The sequence below is a fragment of the Physella acuta genome, unplaced genomic scaffold, assembly GCF_028476545.2.
Source record: "Physella acuta isolate Inbredline_101_S28 unplaced genomic scaffold, ASM2847654v3 ptg000196l, whole genome shotgun sequence".
Taxonomy (NCBI): domain Eukaryota; kingdom Metazoa; phylum Mollusca; class Gastropoda; family Physidae; genus Physella; species Physella acuta.
Window position 1 is genome coordinate 396,115 of NW_026731715.1, and position 19,849 is coordinate 415,963.

Here is a 19,849-nt window from a genome sequence, read left to right on the forward strand (position 1 = left end):
TTATTATTTTTTTAAATTTTACATCTAGTTGTTTGAAGGTACAAATCTCATTTTTTAAAATAATATTCTATCTGTACGGGCGTAACAATCATTTAAAAAAATTTATTCTGTTTAAAAGTAACACTTTTGGCAAGGCAATATTTACTTTTCTCATAGTAAAATTTACTATAAACCGTGTCCGATTTTTTTTAAATGGTTGAAAGACAAAACAGATAGACCCCAAATGTGAAACAAAGGTGAAACAAAAATAAAACAAAGGTGAAACAAAGGTGAAACAAAGATGAAACAAAGGTGAAACAAAGATGAAACAAAGGCGAAATAAATGTGAAACAAAGGTGAAACAAAGATGAAACAAAGATGAAACAAAGGTGAAACAGAGGCAAAATAAATGTGAAACAAATGTGAAACAAAGATGAAACAAAGGTGAAACAAAGATGAAACAAAGGCGAAATAAATGTGAAACAAAGGTGAAACAAAGATGAAACAAAGATGAAACAAAGGTGAAACAGAGGCAAAATAAATGTGAAACAAAGGTGAAACAAAGATGAAACAAAGATGAAACAAAGGCGAAATAAATGTGAAACAAAGGTGAAACAAAGATGAAACAAAGGCGAAATAAATGTGAAACAAAGGTGAAACAAAGGTGAAACAAAGGTGAAACAAAGATGAAACAAAGGTGAAACAAAGGCGAAATAAATGTGAAACAAAGGTGAAACAAAGGGGAAACAAAGATGAAACAAAGGTGAAACAAAGATGAAAAAGATGAAACAAAGGTGAAACCTATAGAAGAATGAAGCTTAACTAACATTTACACATACAAAATAAAAATAGAGAACAATAACACAATTACTAGACAATAATAGCACAATACCAGCCGACAATAACAGACAAACTTTAAAACTTTTACGCAATAACCTGTCAACAATTACATACAAGTTTGGGAAGTTTAAAAAAATTATCCTATGCAATATCGTATTTTGGTCCTCTCAAGTTAAGTGAAGAGAGAGGAGGGGTGGGAGTGGGTGGGTTCAATGAATAGTGTGGTTTAATTATAGAGCTCATGAACTGACATCAACTTAAAGAAAAGTAAACGATATCCGTGGTTTAAAGACTTGAATAATCAAGATTTCAGTTGTTTAGTCCCTATGAAACATCATTAGTTTTAAACGACACAACTGATGACAAGATACAAATCTAGAAGTGAGAGAGCCTGCCCAGAGTGCCACTAAAGAAAAGCCTCCCAAGTACATACACAGAAACCCCAACAACACCTCCATATGCCAACACCTCCATATGCCAACACCTCCATATGCCAACACCTCCATATGCCAACACCTCCATATGCCAACACCTCCATATGCCAACACCTCCATATGCCAACACCTCCATATGCCAACACCTCCATATGCCAACACCCCCACCCCCACAGACATATATATATAGTCGTATCTCCTTGTATCTCCGCCCTGGCCAACTGGCCAACCTGTCAAGCGGAAGTGGTGGGACCGCCATCTTCTCTTATATCTTATCACTTTGTTATCGGCATTGTCGCTTCTTTCATGGGACAAAAGATGACACCTTTTTCACGGCCACAACCTCTCTGGGACAAAAGATGACACCTTTTTCACGGCCAAAACATCTCTGAGACAAAAGATGACACCTTTTTCACGGCCACAACATCTCTGAGAAAAAAGATGACACCTTTTTCACGTCAACTACCCCGATCTGAGGGACAATTCGAAAACTAAACATTTTTAAGTGTTGCATAATTAATTGCTAGCACATGACTCAATCGCCGTCACTCATCGTGTTTTAGCGTTGTGTTTTAGCGTTGTGTTTTAGCGTTGTATTTTATTGTTGAATTTTAGCGTTGTATTTTAGCGTTGTATGTTAGCGTTGTGTTTTAGCGTTGTGTTTTAGCGCTGTGTTTTAGCGTTGTGTTTTAGCGTTGTATTTTATTGTTGAATTTTAGCGTTGTATTTTAGCGTTGTATTTTAGCGTTGTATTTTAGCGTTGTGTTTTAGCGTTGTGTTTTAGCGTTGTGTTTTAGCGTTGTGTTTTAGCGTTGTGTTTTAGCGTTGTGTTTTAGCGTTGTGTTTTAGCGTTGTGTTTTAGCGTTGTGTTTTAGCGTTGTGTTTTAGCGTTGTGTTTTAGCGTTGTGTTTTAGCGTTGTGTTTTTGCGTTGTGTTTTAGCGTTGTGTTTTAGCGTTGTGTTTTAGCGTTGTGTTTTGGAATTCACGAAAATTAAATAAATTAGAAAAATGTCTTATTTTTCTTATTCTAATTCTACCCCCCCCCCCCCCCCCCCCCCCCCCCGTCAAATTACGGAGAAAACGGCTTATCCCAGTTTTTATCTCAAGTTGACTAGTTGGAACAAGAAAGAGATCGGGAATTCAACTTTTAGAGTTAGTCGACTGTGCTGTAGAGCTGTACTTTTTACTTTCTCGTATACAGAGTACAGAGGAAGATTTGTAATCGTGCACAAAAATCACATGACATTTTGACAGTTTTCCCCGTATACGGAGTATAGGGGAATTATTTTAATCGGGCAAAAATTATAAATCTAGATTTATCAAAATTTCGGCGTTTTATGCTTAATCGTGTCGGAAAAACTGGGTTCTGCAATTCAGCCCGTATGTCTGAGTGTGTGTGTGTGTGTGTATCTCTGTAAACACGAAAACTTGAGTACCGTTATAGCTATGTTGATGTAATTTTATATATAAATATTATATCAATTTTGTAGTTCTGTATCAACTTTTCAGCAATTTCTGATAACCGGAAGTGGGACTTATTCTAGTTTTAGATTTTTCAGATTGATAAAGAAATTTCACATATAAGTAAAAGATCTAGTTTTCTGCCTTCTGTCAAATTTTGAGTAATTTCCGTCCACCGGAAGTAGTAATGTACGCTCTTTCCGATTTCTCAATAAACGAAAATGTATTTATAAAATACTAATAATATTCCTAACTAGTATACATATATTGTTTGCCATTTACTTGGTGCGCAATTTTTTTTCAGCGCGATTCTATTCTTTTAAAAAAAATTAAGTAATTAAAAATGGATTAAAAATCATGTCTATATCCAGAGTTGCCATTTCGGGGAGATCACTTTTACTAGTAAATCTCTGCAGGTCTGTTGGCTGATACCCCGAGCCAGGGTATGTTGTAGCTAACATCTGTGGACATGGCGCGAGCTACATCAAACATGTATAACTATGTAGACTAAATTTTGTAACATATAGCTAGCTACATCAAACATGTATAACTATGTAGACTATATTTTGTAACATAAAGCTAGCTACATCAAACATGTATAACTATGTAGACTATATTTTGTAACATAAAGCTAGCTACATCAAACATGTATAACTATGTAGACTATATTTTGTAACATAAAGCTAGCTACATCAAACATGTATAACTATGTAGACTATATTGTATAAATGAAGCTATCTGTATTAACCAGAGGGGTGTAAAACTGTTGTATTAAGAAAGACCTCAAAAACAAAGTACACTGGTGCTATAAACACATGCATAAAAAAAACCAATTACATTACATTTCAAGTAGGCCTAATTTCTGATATATCGCCCCCATAAGCTTTTTCGATTTTCTGTCCGCTTTCTGGTAAACCCCTAGGATATATATATATATATATATATATATATATATATATATATATATATATATATATATATATATATATATATATATATATATATATGTATATATATGTATATATATATATATGTATATATATATATATATATATATATATATATATATATATATATATATATATATATATATATATATATATATATATATATATATATATATATATATATATAGTCAATCAGGGCAGATAACTCTACTGCCCTATCATCACGGCAGATAACTCTACTGCCCAATGAACACCACTTGAATAGAGCACGTAATAAAACAACGCAATTAAAAATATCATTTCTCTGTACGTGAGAGTAACAAAGCAATACAAGCCATAAAACCCACGGAGTGCAACTTTAATGAGCTGCGATGGTACATTTTGTACGGTTAGATTGATTGGAAACTGAAGAAAACAATTTTAATTAATTTTACCATTAGTTGAGCCCAGCTCCCCCCTCCCTCGCACATGGCGGTCTTTAGAATTGTACCACGTGACTTGAGAGGCTGAATATTTGATTGGTTGCTTTTATTCTACTAGCGACGCAATCTAACAAAGCCTACTTTAGTTAATTATGCTAATGAATGCATAAACAATCTGGTTAAACCAAGATCGGACTGATATTTCCACATCGGTCGGATGCCGTTCATTAAAAAAATACGTATGCATATAAATTATCGCTAATAAAAGTTACACTTTTTTTTGTTTGTTAGGGCGATACTAGGGTTACATAGGGTTACACGGGCAAATGTCAGGTGTCTAGGTCACGTGATGAAACGTTAGTGTGAGACATCACGATGTCAAGATGTCATGGGTAGAGACATCACGACATCAAGATGTCATGGGTAGAGACATCACGACATCAAGATGTCATGGGTAGAGACATCACGATGTCAAGATGTCATGGGTAGAGACATCACGATGTCAAGATGTCATGGGTAGAGACATCACGATGTCAAGATGTCATGGGTAGAGACATCACGATGTCAAGATGTCATGGGTAGAGACATCACGATGTCAAGATGTCATGGGTAGAGACATCACGATGTCAAGATGTCATGGGTAGAGACATCACGATGTCAAGATGTCATGGAATAGAGACATCACGACATCACGATGTCATGGAATAGAGACATCACGATGTTGTGGTCTAGAGACATCACGATGTCATGGACTAGAAACATCACGATGTTATGGACTAGAAACATCACGATGTTATGGTGTAGACACATCATGCCATCATGATGTATTGTATACATCTGACACACAAAGATCAAATGCTCTATGACTGTAATGTCCAATGTAGGTGTGGGCCGTGGGTGTGAAACAACAAGTTAATTACAACTCCAGCAGTCCCAACCCCCAGATTACCCGGGGGGGGGGGGGTGCTGATGTAAACAGACAAGACCCGGCAAGGGAGGGCAGCGCTCAGTGTGTAAACATATCATAAAGGGAAGTAGGAAAGGGATATAAAGGGAAGTAAGAAAGGGCTATAAACATATCATAAAGGGAAGTAAGGAAGGCACGACTTACCTGTCTTTTGCCTCTGCGGCTCTGTCTCGCTGCCGCCTGTTTTTGAACCAGTTACTGACTTGTGTCGTCGTCAGACCCGTCGCCTCGGCCAGCTCCCTCTTCTCGCGGGGGGAGGGGTACGGGTTGTGTGAATACCATTCCCTTAAAACGGTCCTTGATTTTTCTTTGAAGCAGTAGCTAGTTTCCTCTCCGTCCCAAATGGTTCGGGGAAGCGGGAATTTCCGACGAACTCGGTATTTCCCGACGGCACCTAGCGGCCTGCCCCGAAGTTTCTCGGCCTCGACGTAATGGGCCTTGAGCCAGAGGGCCTGCAGCTTGGGGTGGTTGTGGGGGGAGAACTGGTTGTTCTCCAGGATCTTGTACAGCTCCTTGAAGTTGCCGCGGTGGAAGGCCACAACGGCCTTGGCCTTGAGCACGCTCTCGTTTTTGTGTAGATGTTCACATGCCGGCAGGGACCAGAGAAACCTGGCCAGTCGGTCAATGTTGCCGCCCTGTTGCAGGACCTCACACACGCAGGCCACCTGCTCCTGCGTGAAGCCGAAGGATGGCAGCATGGCGCCCCCGCCCCCGGACGGGGAGCCCCCCACGGAGCTGCCGGTCTGGTCGTGTAGCATGGGGACGCTGGGGAAGGGACGGACGGAGGCCCCGTTGTCTGGCCTGAACACTGTGGACGATAGAAGGTTAAACCGTCGGTTAAACAGTCGGTTAAACAGTCGGTTATACAGTCGATTAAACGGTCGGTTATACAGTCGGTTATACAGTCGGTTATACAGTCGGTTAAACAGTCGGTTAAACAGTCGGTTAAACAGTCGGGGTTACACAGTCGGTTAAACAGTCGGTTAAACAGTCGGGGTTACACAGTCGGTTAAACAGTCGGTTAAACGGTCGGTTAAACGGTCGGTTATACGGTCGGTTATACAGTCGGTTAAACAGTCGCTTAAACAGTCGGGGTTACACAGTCGGTTAAACAGTCGGTTAAACGGTCGGTTATACAGTCGGTTATACAGTCGGTTATACAGTTGGTTATACAGTTGGTTAAACGGTCGGTCATACAGTCGGTTATACAGTCGGTTAAACGGTCGGTTATACAGCCGGTTATACAGTCGGTTAAACATTTGGTTATACAGTCGGTTATACAGTCGGTTAAACAGTACAAGTAACTGTGGTATGACTTCATGTGGTGACATTTGTGATTTGTTACAAAATAATCCAACAACTTTGTTTTCTGTGGTGGCTTTACACGATACAGTGGCCTTTTCCCACATTGGCAGTTGCAAACATGCATTTGAAAAAAAAAATAATAGAATAACATAAAATATAGAACAAAGACATTAATATGTAAAAAGCTTGGATACATATATATATATAGAAGGATATTTCAAAATAGGTGGGCCATCAACACAGACTGGGCCATCAACTGACGCCAATACTGAGCCATCAACTGACGTCAACACTGGGCCATCAACTGACGCAGATTTTCCAAAGCGGGGTGGTGGTCGCGTTAGAATTCCTAATGTCACATGACTAGGTAATGATAGAGTACCATGTAAAGTTGAAGTCACATGACTAGGTAATGATAGAGTACCATGTAAAGTTGAAGTCACATGACTAGGTAATGATAGAGTACCATGTAAAGTTGAAGTCACATGACTAGGTAATGATAGAGTACCATGTAAAGTTGAAGTCACATGACTAGGTAATGATAGAGTACCATGTAAAGTTGAAGTCACATGACTAGGTAATGATAGAGTACCATGTAAAGTTGAAGTCACATGACTAGGTAATGATAGAGTACCATGTAAAGTTGAAGTCACATGACTAGGTAATGATAGAGTACCATGTAAAGTTGAAGTCACATGACTAGGTAATGATAGAGTACCATGTAAAGTTGAAGTCACATGACTAGGTAATGATAGAGTACCATGTAAAGTTGAAGTCACATGACTAGGTAATGATAGAGTACCATGTAAAGTTGAAGTCACATGACTAGGTAATGATAGAGTACCATGTAAAGTTGAAGTCACATGACTAGGTAATGATAGAGTACCATGTAAAGTTGAAGTCACATGACTAGGTAATGATAGAGTACCATGTAAAGTTGAAGTCACATGACTAGGTAATGATAGAGTACCATGTAAAGTTGAAGTCACATGACTAGGTAATGATAGAGTACCATGTAAAGTTGAAGTCACATGACTAGGTAATGATAGAGTACCATGTAAAGTTGAAGTCACATGACTAGGTAATGATAGAGTACCATGTAAAGTTGAAGTCACATGACTAGGTAATGATAGAGTACCATGTAAAGTTGAAGTCACATGACTAGGTAATGATAGAGTACCATGTAAAGTTGAAGTCACATGACTAGGTAATGATAGAGTACCATGTAAAGTTGAAGTCACATGACTAGGTAATGATAGAGTACCATGTAAAGTTGAAGTCACATGACTAGGTAATGATAGAGTACCATGTAAAGTTGAAGTCACATGACTAGGTAATGATAGAGTACCATGTAAAGTTGAAGTCACATGACTAGGTAATGATAGAGTACCATGTAAAGTTGAAGTCACATGACTAGGTAATGATAGAGTACCATGTAAAGTTGAAGTCACATGACTAGGTAATGATAGAGTACCATGTAAAGTTGAAGTCACATGACTAGGTAATGATAGAGTACCATGTAAAGTTGAAGTCACATGACTAGGTAATGATAGAGTACCATGTAAAGTTGAAGTCACATGACTAGGTAATGATAGAGTACCATGTAAAGTTGAAGTCACATGACTAGGTAATGATAGAGTACCATGTAAAGTTGAAGTCACATGACTAGGTAATGATAGAGTACCATGTAAAGTTGAAGTCACATGACTAGGTAATGATAGAGTACCATGTAAAGTTGAAGTCACATGACTAGGTAATGATAGAGTACCATGTAAAGTTGAAGTCACATGACTAGGTAATGATAGAGTACCATGTAAAGTTGAAGTCACATGACTAGGTAATGATAGAGTACCATGTAAAGTTGAAGTCACATGACTAGGTAATGATAGAGTACCATGTAAAGTTGAAGTCACATGACTAGGTAATGATAGAGTACCATGTAAAGTTGAAGTCACATGACTAGGTAATGATAGAGTACCATGTAAAGTTGAAGGCTTGAACTGCGACGGGTAGATTTTAGTAGATTTTTGTTGGTATCTTTCAACAAGGGTAGATTGTGACGGTATCTTTCAACAAGGGTAGATTGTGACGGTATCTTTCAACAAGAGTAGATTTTGACGGTATCTTTCAACAAGAGTAGATTTTGACGGTAACTTTTGACAAGGGTAGATTTTGACGGTAACTTTCGACAAGTTGAAATGTTGTCAGGTAACTTTTGAGAAGTTGAAATGTTGTCAGGTAACTTTTGAGAAGTTGAAATGTTGTCAGGTAACTTTTGAGAAGTTGAAATGTTGTCAGGTAACTTTTGAGAAGTTGAAATGTTGTCAGGTAACTTTTGAGAAGTCGAAGTAACAAGTTGGGCAACAAACAAATCAGAATCTATCGCCCGACATTGTTGCAATCGGCTGGTTGTTTGACCTCCTGTGATGGTTTAACACAGCGATGGAGGGGTGGAGGTTAATCTGGCCCTGAATATCGGCCACAGTAAGGTCACATTTTTTTTTTTTAGTTGACACCCGGTGCTCAACATGGAGGTCTGTTGTGGTCTGTTGTGGTCTGATAAAAGTACTATCTGTCAACGTGTGTACTTAGAGCATTAAAATTGACATAATGTTGGACATTACTTTTCATTTTATTGCTAAAAGTACATAACCGGCGTGTGCAATTTGTGTGAGTAGATGTGTGCAAGATGTGTACAAGATGTGAGCAAGATGTGTACAAGATGTGTACAAGTTGTGTATGAGTACACTTTAATGGATAGCAAATTATTGATGTTCAATGGATGAACAAATAAATGTGTTTGATGTTCAATGGATGAACAAATACATGTTTGATGATCAATGGGTGAACAAATACATACGTTTGATGTTCAATGGATGCACAAATACATATGGATTAACAACTACATGTGTTTGATGTTCAATGGATAAACAAATACATGCATGATGTTTGAAGAAAAACATTATCTCCCACTAGGTGATCGTGTTTCTTTACTAGCACCCCACGCCTCCAACCCAACGCCTCCACCCCCACCTACGGCAATACAATTTACAGGCACTCCCCTGAGAGATCTACACCCCCACACCCCCACACCCACCCACATATACCCTATTCACTAGCCTCTCTACGTTGTTCCCATATTGAAAGTAAACCATGCTAGCGTCAGTGTGGCTGTGATTAGAAATTAATTATTAGACATATGGAAACAACACTCTGTTTACTTGGGTTTCAGCGGACTCTTCTATAAACGAATCAAGTCAGTCTATGTAATGAATAAAACTAACACATCAAGTCAGTCTATGTAATGGCCAGTCTGTAATGAATAAAACTAATACATCAAGTTAATCCATGTAATGGCCAGCCTGTAATGAATAGCGACACATTTAGTTGTAAAACTGGGAAATAACACACACTATGTTCAATCTTCTAATATATATATATACACACACACACACACACACACACACACACACACATATATATATATATTTATTTATTTATTTGTATAGTAGAAGATTGAACATGGTGTGTGTTATTATTTTTATTTTTTTTTTAAATTAAATTTATTTTTTATTATTTTATTAATTTATTAGTTTAAACACACCCATACAGACAGAAATAGTAACCTATTTTTAACCTGCGTAACACTTCTAACCTATGTCAGATTACACATTTAGCCTGTGTAACACATTTAGCTTGTGTCACAGATTTAGCCTGTGTAACACACAACACATTTAGCCTGTGTAACACACAACACATTTAGCCTGTGTAACACACAACACATTTTGCCTGTGTAACACAACACATTTAGCCTGTGTAACACACAACACATTTAGCCTGTGTAACACAACACATTTAGCCTGTGTAACACACAACACATTTAGCCTGTGTAACACATTTAGCCTGTGTAACACACAACACATTTAGCCTGTGTAACACATTTAGCCTGTGTAACACATAACACATTTAGCCTGTGTAACACATTTAGCCTGTGTAACACACAACACATTAAGCCTGTGTAACACATTTAGCCTGTGTAACACATTTAGCCTGTGTAACACACAACACATTTAGCCTGTGTAACACATTTAGCCTGTGTAACACACAACACATTTAGCCTGTGTAACACATTTAGCCTGTGTAACACACAACACATTTAGCCTGTGTCAAACACAACACATTTAGCCCGTGTAACACATGTAGCCTGTGTAACACACAACACATTTAGCCTGTGTAACACACAACACATTTAGCCCGTGTAACACATGTAGCCTGTGCAACACACAACACATTTAGCCCGTGTAACACATGTAGCCTGTGCAACACACAACACATTTAGCCTGTGTCACCCACAACACATGTAGCCTGTGTCAAACAACACATTTAGCCTGTGCAACACACAACACATTTAGCCTGTGTCACACACAACACATTTAGCCTGTGCAACACACAACACATTTAGCCTGTGTCACCCACAACACATTTAGCCTGTTTCACCCACAACACATTTAGCCTGTGTCAAACACAACACATGTAGCCATGCATCAGAAGCTACAGTGTGAGCAGTAATCAGTTTGAAAGCTCCCCCACCCCCTGATGAGGCCAGGTTTTGACGAGTGCCGTGAGGGACACATGGAACGTCCAGATAACGAGCCGGCCATGAGAGCACAAATACAAAGATGGCCACAAGATGACGTCATAGCACAACAATCGGGAGACAGTTTTTTGTAATGGATGATTGAAGCTATTGTCTGTTAAGTTAATTAGACATGCTTAACGAGGCCTTTGGATTATGCCTTGCTAAACGTCGGTAGTTTAACTTAAAGGAATATGAAAATGTCTATTATGTCTATTTTCTATTTTGTCTATTTTGTCTATTTTGTTTAAATGCAAATGTCGATTTTTATTTTTTAACGGGCTATGAAATTATCCAGAAATTAAAAAGGTTAGCTGTTAATTGGTCCATTTTTTTTGTAAAAAATTACTTTTTTAAAATACCATAAGCTAAAAAAAAAAATCAAAATCGAGATTTTCACAAATCTCAACGTTTTACACCTCTCTGAGTCGGAAAAACATAGTTTTGCAATTGTATCCGTCTGTATGTCTCTGTGTGTATATGTGTGTGTGTGTGTGTGTGTGAACACGATAACTTGAGTACCGTTACAGCTAGGTTAATGACATTTCATATATAAGTATTATTTCAACGCTGTAGTTTTGTAACAGCGTTTCAACAATTTCCGATAATCGGAAGTAGAACTTATTCTGCTTTAAGTTTTTCAAAAGCCTATAACTTGAGTACTGTTTCAGATAGATAAAATGAAATTTCACAAGTAAGTAACATATTTAATTCTCCGCCTTCGTTCAAATTTTGAGTAATTTCCGTTGGCCGGAAGTAGTATTTTACGCTATTTCCGATTCCTCAAGAAAAAAAGTACTTATAATATTCCGCACTTTTATATACATAATGTTTGCCATTCACTTGATGCGCAATTCTTATTTTCTACAATATTCTATTTTATTTTAAAAAGTTTAAGTAATTAAAAATCATGTCATGGGAGATCACTCCCGATTTATATATATATATCGTGATTAAATTGTGTTGGTTGTCATCATATTAAGAAACAGTGTTTATTTCCGGGGGGGGTGGGGGTGGGGAGGGGTTGGTTCTAAATAATATTGATTAGACTCATTAATAGAGCATTAAACTAATAAACCAGTAAGTACATTTTTAAAAGTTTGAAGTATTATTTTAAGGCAAATCATCCGCTTGATAGATCTGAGTAACGAAACAGCTTTATGTAAATAGACCAGCTTTACAGCTAGTGTCAGTGTGTATGTATGTTTTTGTATATGTGTATGTGTATCTCAATAATAAAATAAAACTGAAAATATATTCAAATCTAAACTAAAACAACTTCTATTTAATGACCTCATTGCAACATTTCTCATTCATCTGTTTTATTCTCATTCTATCTCATTTTGTATTATAACTATGTAATATTATTTCTTTATTCCAAATCTTTGAATGCTATGTTACTGCTATGTGTTTACTACCCCATTGCGTTTTATCACAATGCTGTTATGTTGTTTTTTAACGACCAATGTGAAAACAGACCTCTGTTGTTACCATTAGTGAATAAATTGAATACAAAAATTGAACCAGTGTGTAATGTAAACTGCTTTGGTAATATGACGTGTACCACAAAACTGCTACACACATTACCCATATCAGCCGAGATGAACAGACAAAACAATCATCAGCACAGGCGCAGGCAATCATTACAAGCAATTACACAATACGATACAAGCAGTAGCGACGATGACACACATACATACAGTTACACATTATAAAAACAACACATATATTAAACAGAACAGTTACACGTTATGAAAACAAGACATACATACAGTTACACATTATGAAAACAACACACATATACAGTTACACATTATGAAAACAACACATATAGTAAACAGAACAGTTACACATTATGAAAACAACACATACAGTTACACATTATGAAAACAACACATACAGTTACACATGAAAACAACACATACAGTTACACATTATGAAAACAACACATACAGTTACACATTATGAAAAAACACATACATACAGTTACACAATATGAAAACAACACATAAAAACAGTTACACATTATGAAAACAACACATACAGTTACACATTATGAAAACAACACATACAGTTACACATTATGAAAAAACACATACATACAGTTACACAATATGAAAACAACACATAAAAACAGTTACACATTATGAAAACAACACATACAGTTACACATTATGAAAACAACACATACAGTTACACATTATGAAAAAACACATACATACAGTTACACAATATGAAAACAACACATAAAAACAGTTACACATTATGAAAACAACACATACAGTTACACATTATGAAAACAACACATACAGTTACACATTATGAAAACAACACACATGATAAACAGAACACGCCTATGGCCTTTGTGGCCAATGTTTATCTTTGTTTTTATCTTTGTTTTTGTATCTTTGTTTGTATCTTTGTTTTTATCTTTGTTTATATTTTTGTTTTTATTTTTGTTTTCGTCTTTGTTTTTATCTTTATTTTTATCTTTGTTTTTATCTTTGTTTTTATCTTTTTTTCAGTTTACAGCCAACATCACTAGAAATACAACATCTTTGTTTATAAACATCACCAGAAATACAACAACTTTGTAACAAATAACATCACCAGAAATACAACAACTTTGTAACAAATAACATCACCAGAAATACAACATCTTTGTAACAAATAACATCACCAGAAATACAACAACTTTGTAACAAATAACATCACCAGAAATACAACAACTTTGTAACAAACAACATCACCAGAAATACAACAACTTTGTAACAAATAACATCACCGGAAATACAAAATCTTTATAACTAACAACATCACCAGAAATGGTGTAGGGATTATAAACAGATCAACACCACTTGATGGGATGTGTGTATATTGAAATACACGTTGTATGCTTGTATGTGGTATGTGTATAGGCAGCATAATGTCAAGTGTTCACTAAGAACATAAAGAACAGACAAACTTCGCGTCTAGATTGACCAAGGAACAGATAACTCTAGCCCGGTGTTTTAGCTATACAAATAACTTCCCGCTACTGCTGAGATGTGCGGGTGAAGTAGATCAGCGGCCCTTAGGTCGAGGCTAAAGTGAAATATTCAACCCAAAACAAAACCTACTCACCGCTTTAAAAAAATATACTCAACTCGCAACATTAACCGGCTCAATGCTATAAATAAACCTATCAAACCTAAACCTACTCGCAACAAACATGTTTGTCGGGATAAAAATTAAATCTAAATATCGCTAATTATGAAACTTCTCACAGTTAAATTTAAACTTTACAAAAAATAAAAAAATAAAAAATATATAAATTTAAAAAAAAAAAACCAACAGCAAACAATGGATCCGTTTATTTTAAGGAGCCTTGACGTTAATAATTGACTGTCGGACCGCTAATTGTAATATTATAGGCCGAATTCTACCGAACACAAATGTAAACATACTTACCGCTAGTTATAAACCTACTAACTTGAACCTACAGGTAAAATAAATAAACCTACTCATTGCTAAACACGAAATCATTGCCCGTAAAATTGCAACTTACTTAATTAAACCTACTCACTTGACTCACCGCTAAAAATTGAACCTACTCACCGCTAAAAATTAAACCTACTCGCCGCTAAAAATTAAACCTACTGGATACTCAATTAAACCTACTCACCACTGAAATAAACCTACTAATCGCAAGAGTAAACCTACTGACGGCAAAAAATAAACCTACACGCCGCAAACTAAACCTAGTGACGCTAAAAAATAAACCTACTGACCGCAACACATGAACCTACTCACGGCTAACAGTAAACCTAGTGTCCGCTAAAAATAAACCTACTCACCGCTGATAGTAAGAAATAAATCCCTGACTACATCCCGAAGGTTCGAACCTGCCCGTCAAACAAGCGAATGTACTGAAACACAGAGGCGGCCCAAGTTTCTACAACTTGTCTAGCACCGTCATAGGTGAGAGACTCCATCGAGTGGTCAGTGGGCCGGTCATCTCGGTATAGGAAGTCTGGCACCACAAGACAGGTGGGACAGCGGTCACTAGGTCCAGAGACCAGCACAATAGATGCTGGCATAGAATCAAGCAGCGGCCGCTGGAAGAATGAAAGCGCTGGGCAGGCGACTGCTGCCGTGTGCACGTAAACCAGCCGACACGTCTCAAATTCCATTGGCTGAGGCCGCCACCTCGCCCGTATAGCGTTACGGGCTGCGTGCTATTCAAACACGTCCCCATGACAACCACGTCAATCAAGTCACTCGAGACGCCGAGAGGCGGACTTTAGAGGAGTCTCGTTCTGTTAGGGCTGGGGCCTCCACCGCTAGCTCTAGACTTTAGAGGAGTCTCGTTCTGTTAGGGCTGGGGCCTCCACCGCGGGCTCTAGACTTTAGAGGAGTCTCGTTCTGTTAGGGCTGGGGCCTCCACCGCGGGCTCTAGACTTTAGAGGAGTCTCGTTCTGTTAGGGCTGGGGCCTCCACCGCGGGCTCTAGACTTTAGAGGAGTCTCGCTCTGTTAGGGCTGGGGCCTCCACCCACTGGCTCTAGACTTTAGAGGAGTCTCGTTCTGTTAGGGCTGGGGCCTCCACCGCGGGCTCCAGCGTACAGGGCCTGACACACGGATATACCCGGGTATCCAATACAGCCTGACAGTGATATACCAGGGAACACAACCCGACACAGTAATATACCAATGTATAAAACCTGTTATATATATACCAATGTATAAAATCTGTCACAGGTAATACCTATGTATAAAACCTGTGTTTGCTATTTGATTACTCTAAAGCGAAAAACAAAAGGAAACTTTGATTCAATTTACTTTGGAACTCCTAGGTAAGTCGTCTCTGTTAGACGATTTACCTGGATCTGTTGATGACGTCATCAGTACCACTGGCCTAACCCCCAGAACACCTCACTGTGATTTATGTCCGAGGTTACAAGTTTAAAAACTGGCCCTAACTTTTATCCTAACCCCTGCGTTTGATAACCGCCCTATCATACAATAATTAGAATAAATTAGTTAAAACACGCTCTTTAAAACACAGCCATTTTTTTATACTGCTTGTAAAACCGGTACAGAAATTTGGTGGACCGCCTAGAAGAACCGGCACTAATGGCTGGACCGGCTAGCTAGAAAAACCGGCACTAATAGCTGAACCAGCTAGAAGAACCGGCACTAATAGCTGGACCGGCTAGCTAGAAAAACCGGCTCATTATTAGCTATATAGACGCTGGTCTATATGACCTGGTATAAAACACACTCCTAAGGCGTTGTCTATTGAGTGCCGTCCCTTGTCTATTGAGTGCCGTCCCTTGTCTATTGAGTGCCGTCCCTTGTTTATTGAGTGCCGTCCCTTGTTTATTGAGTGCCGTCCCTTGTCTATTGAGTGCCGTCCCTTGTCTATTGAATGCCGTCCCTTGTCTATTGAGTGCCGTCCCTTGTCTATTGAATGCCGTCCCTTGTCTATTGAGTGCCGTCCCTTGTTTATTGAGTGCCGTCCCTTGTCTATTGAGTGCCGTCCCTTGTCTATTGGCTGCCGTCCCTTGTCTATTGAGTGCCGTCCCTTGGTCCTAAGATGAGACAACTCTCCTCACCAACGGGCCATCCTTGAATCAAGGGGACTGAACCACAGGTCTACTGGTCTATTGTATGGATCGTAAGGGGCACTAACCGCGGCCAGGTATTTCAACACAATGGCAACAAATGTCGCCAGCTACAGCTTGTGTCGTTAGCCGTTGTGACGACACAGGGTCTAACGGCAAGACCAATAGAGACCTAACGACATTAGAATAAGGCCTTACAACAAGACCTAACGACATTACTACAGGGCCTTATAACAAGACCTAACGACATCCTTAAAAAAGACCTACTGACATTACAACAAGACCTTACAGCAAGACCTTACAACAAGACCTTACAACAAGACCTTACAACAAGACCTTACAACAAGACCTTACAACAAGACCTTACAGCAAGACCTTACAACAAGACCTTACAACAAGACCTTACAACAAGACCTTACAACAAGACCTTACAACAAGACCTTACAACAGGACCTTACAGCAAGACCTTACAACAAGACCTTACAACAAGACCTTACAGCAAGACCTTACAACAAGACCTTACAACAAGACCTTACAACAAGACCTTACAACAAGACCTTACAACAAGACCTTACAACAAGACCTTACAACAAGACCTTACAACAAGACCTTACAACAAGACCTTACAACAAGACCTTACAACAACAAGACCTTACAACAAGACCTTACAACAAGACCTTACAACAAGACCTTACAACAAGACCTTACAACAAGACCTTACAACAAGACCTTACAACAAGACCTTACAACAAGACCTTACAACAAGACCTTACAACAAGACCTTACAACAACAAGACCTTACAACAAGACCTTACAACAAGACCTTACAACAAGGTGTATGCCCGCATGACTAACACACCCTCACACGACAGCAGTAGCGTGACGTCATCGTATTGACTGGTCACGAGTGAACACCTGAACCAGGCTTGATGGATGGGGGGGGGGGGGGGGGGAGGGGCTGGCTAACCGACCCTGTTGGAGGGGGGGGGGTGGGAGAGGGGAGGGGTTGGCTAACCGACCCTGTTATCTTTAATGTTGACACATGCGGGACAGTTAACACGGACATATTACGTCATAGTTTTAGCCGGCTGTCCAGCAATCGCAAAAAGTGTACAGTGACGTCACTTTAATTAGTCCAATAATGCCAAGCTCTAATCAAGTAATATTGGAGTTAAGACCAAAAACTAAATGTTAAAAGTCTTAATTGCAGGTTAAGGTCAAGGTGAAATCTGTAGAACAGCCGACGTGGTCCAATCATTTGATGCAGCTTTTTATTTAGCGGACATCAGCAACTGTCGTCTCTTGGACGTCTTTCATCATTTACATAGCTCACTGATACAGCCCAAACATACGGTAGCGCTAGTCGCTACAGGTAGCCCATAGAAGGTAGGAGTAGCTGCTAAAAGAAGCTATAGAAGGTAGCACTAGCCACAACAAGAAGCCCCATAGTAAGGTAGCACTAGCAGCCACAGGTAGCCCGACAGAAGCCAGCCAGGTTCTGAGACTCTAGCAGCAGACGATATTTGAATATGGAAATGAGGACAAGAGCGTGGGCAGACGTTAAGCAAACCCGGCCTTTCATATTTTATAAGCTCTTCAATCGTTAACAAGTGAAAAGTTTGTCGTCTCATTCAACAAGTGGGGGACGGACGGCCAACGGTGACATTAGATTATTGGACGGCCGGACAACGGTGACATTAGATTATGGACGGCCGGACAACGGTGACATTAGATTATTGGACGGCCGGACAACGGTGACATTAGATTATTGGACGGCCGGACAACGGTGACATTAGATTATGAACGGCCGGACAACGGTGACATTAGATTATGGACGGCCGGACAACGGTGACATTAGATTATGGACGGCCGGACAACGGTGACATTAGATTATTGGACGGCCGGACAACGGTGACATTAGATTATGGACGGCCGGACAACGGTGACATTAGATTATTGGACGGCCGGACAACGGTGACATTAGATTATTGGACGGCCGGACAACGGTGACATTAGATTATGGACGGCCGGACTGGATTAGGTGAACAAATTGGAGAGCCAGCAGTGACGCTCTGATGTTGAACCATAACAGTTAGATAACAGACCGGAAACACAACTTCTCTATTGGAGGAATGATGGGAAGATGTACTGATGAGTGGCGGGGTGGGGGGGGGGCGAGTAAGGCGCCTCTGGACGCCAGAACAAGAGAGTGACCGGCAAGGACATGAGATTGTGTCTTCTAAAAGACAATGACTAGATGAGCGCTGCCAATCAGCTGTCATCCCTGGGACCGGCTAACATGCCGGGGGTCAGGGGGGGGGGTCGCTACAGGCGTCTAACAACATTTGATGGCCAACTGGTCAAAGCTCGCGGGACTGGCCGCCATATTGTTACGTCATCAGAACAAGCCCGTGTTCTTTTGTTTCAGACAAGCTGTATACAGCTACAGCTAATGGTGTCTGGACCACAGCTGATGGTGTCTGGACCACAGCTGATGGTGTCTGGACCAGCTACAGCTGATGGTGTCTGGACCAGCTACAGCTGATGGTGTCTGGACCAGCTACAGCTGATGGTGTCTGGACCAGCTACAGCTGATGGTGTCTGGACCAGCTACAGCTGATGGTGTCTGGACCAGCTACAGCTGATGGTGTCTGGACCAGCTACAGCTGATGGTGTCTGGACCAGCTACAGCTGATGGTGTCTGGACCAGCTACAGCTGATGGTGTCTGGACCAGCTACAGCTGATGGTGTCTGGACCAGCTACAGCTGATGGTGTCTGGACCAGCTACAGGCTGATGGTGTCTAGACCAGCTACAGCTAATGGTGTCTGGACCAGCTACAGCTAATGGTGTCTGGACCACAGCTGATGGTGTCTGGACCAGCTACAGCTGATGGTGTCTGGACCACAGCTGATGGTGTCTAGACCAGCTACAGCGTATTGTGTCTGGACCAGCTACAGCTGATGGTGTCTGGACCACAGCTGATGGTGTCTGGACCACAGCTGATGGTGTCTAGACCAGCTACAGCGTATTGTGTCTGGACCAGCTGCAGCTGATGGTGTCTGGACCACAGCTGATGGTGTCTGGACCAGCTACAGCTGATGGTGTCTTGACCAGCTACCGCTGATGGTGTCTGGACCACAGCTGATGGTGTCTGGACCACAGCTGATGGTGTCTGGATCAGCTACAGCTGATGGTGTCTAGACCAGCTACAGCGTATTGTGTCTGGACCAGCTGCAGCTGATGGTGTCTGGA

The 19,849-nt window shown here is 39.8% G+C and overlaps 1 protein-coding gene across 5 annotated transcripts in view; it reads right to left on the reverse strand.

Annotated features, from left to right (window-relative positions):
• Positions 1–19,849, reverse strand: part of LOC131936928 (homeobox protein six1) — an 87,688-nt gene that overhangs the window by 6,501 nt on the left and 61,338 nt on the right. For 4 of the 5 annotated variants that reach the window (XM_059294058.1, XM_059294062.1, XM_059294063.1 and 1 more), the window contains one exon: positions 5,195–5,858. In XM_059294058.1, the coding sequence (XP_059150041.1) occupies positions 5,195–5,858 (664 nt within the window). Of the gene's footprint in view, positions 1–5,194; positions 5,859–14,827; positions 15,094–19,849 lie in introns of those variants that run through there. The other variant, XM_059294059.1, reaches the window with a different exon arrangement.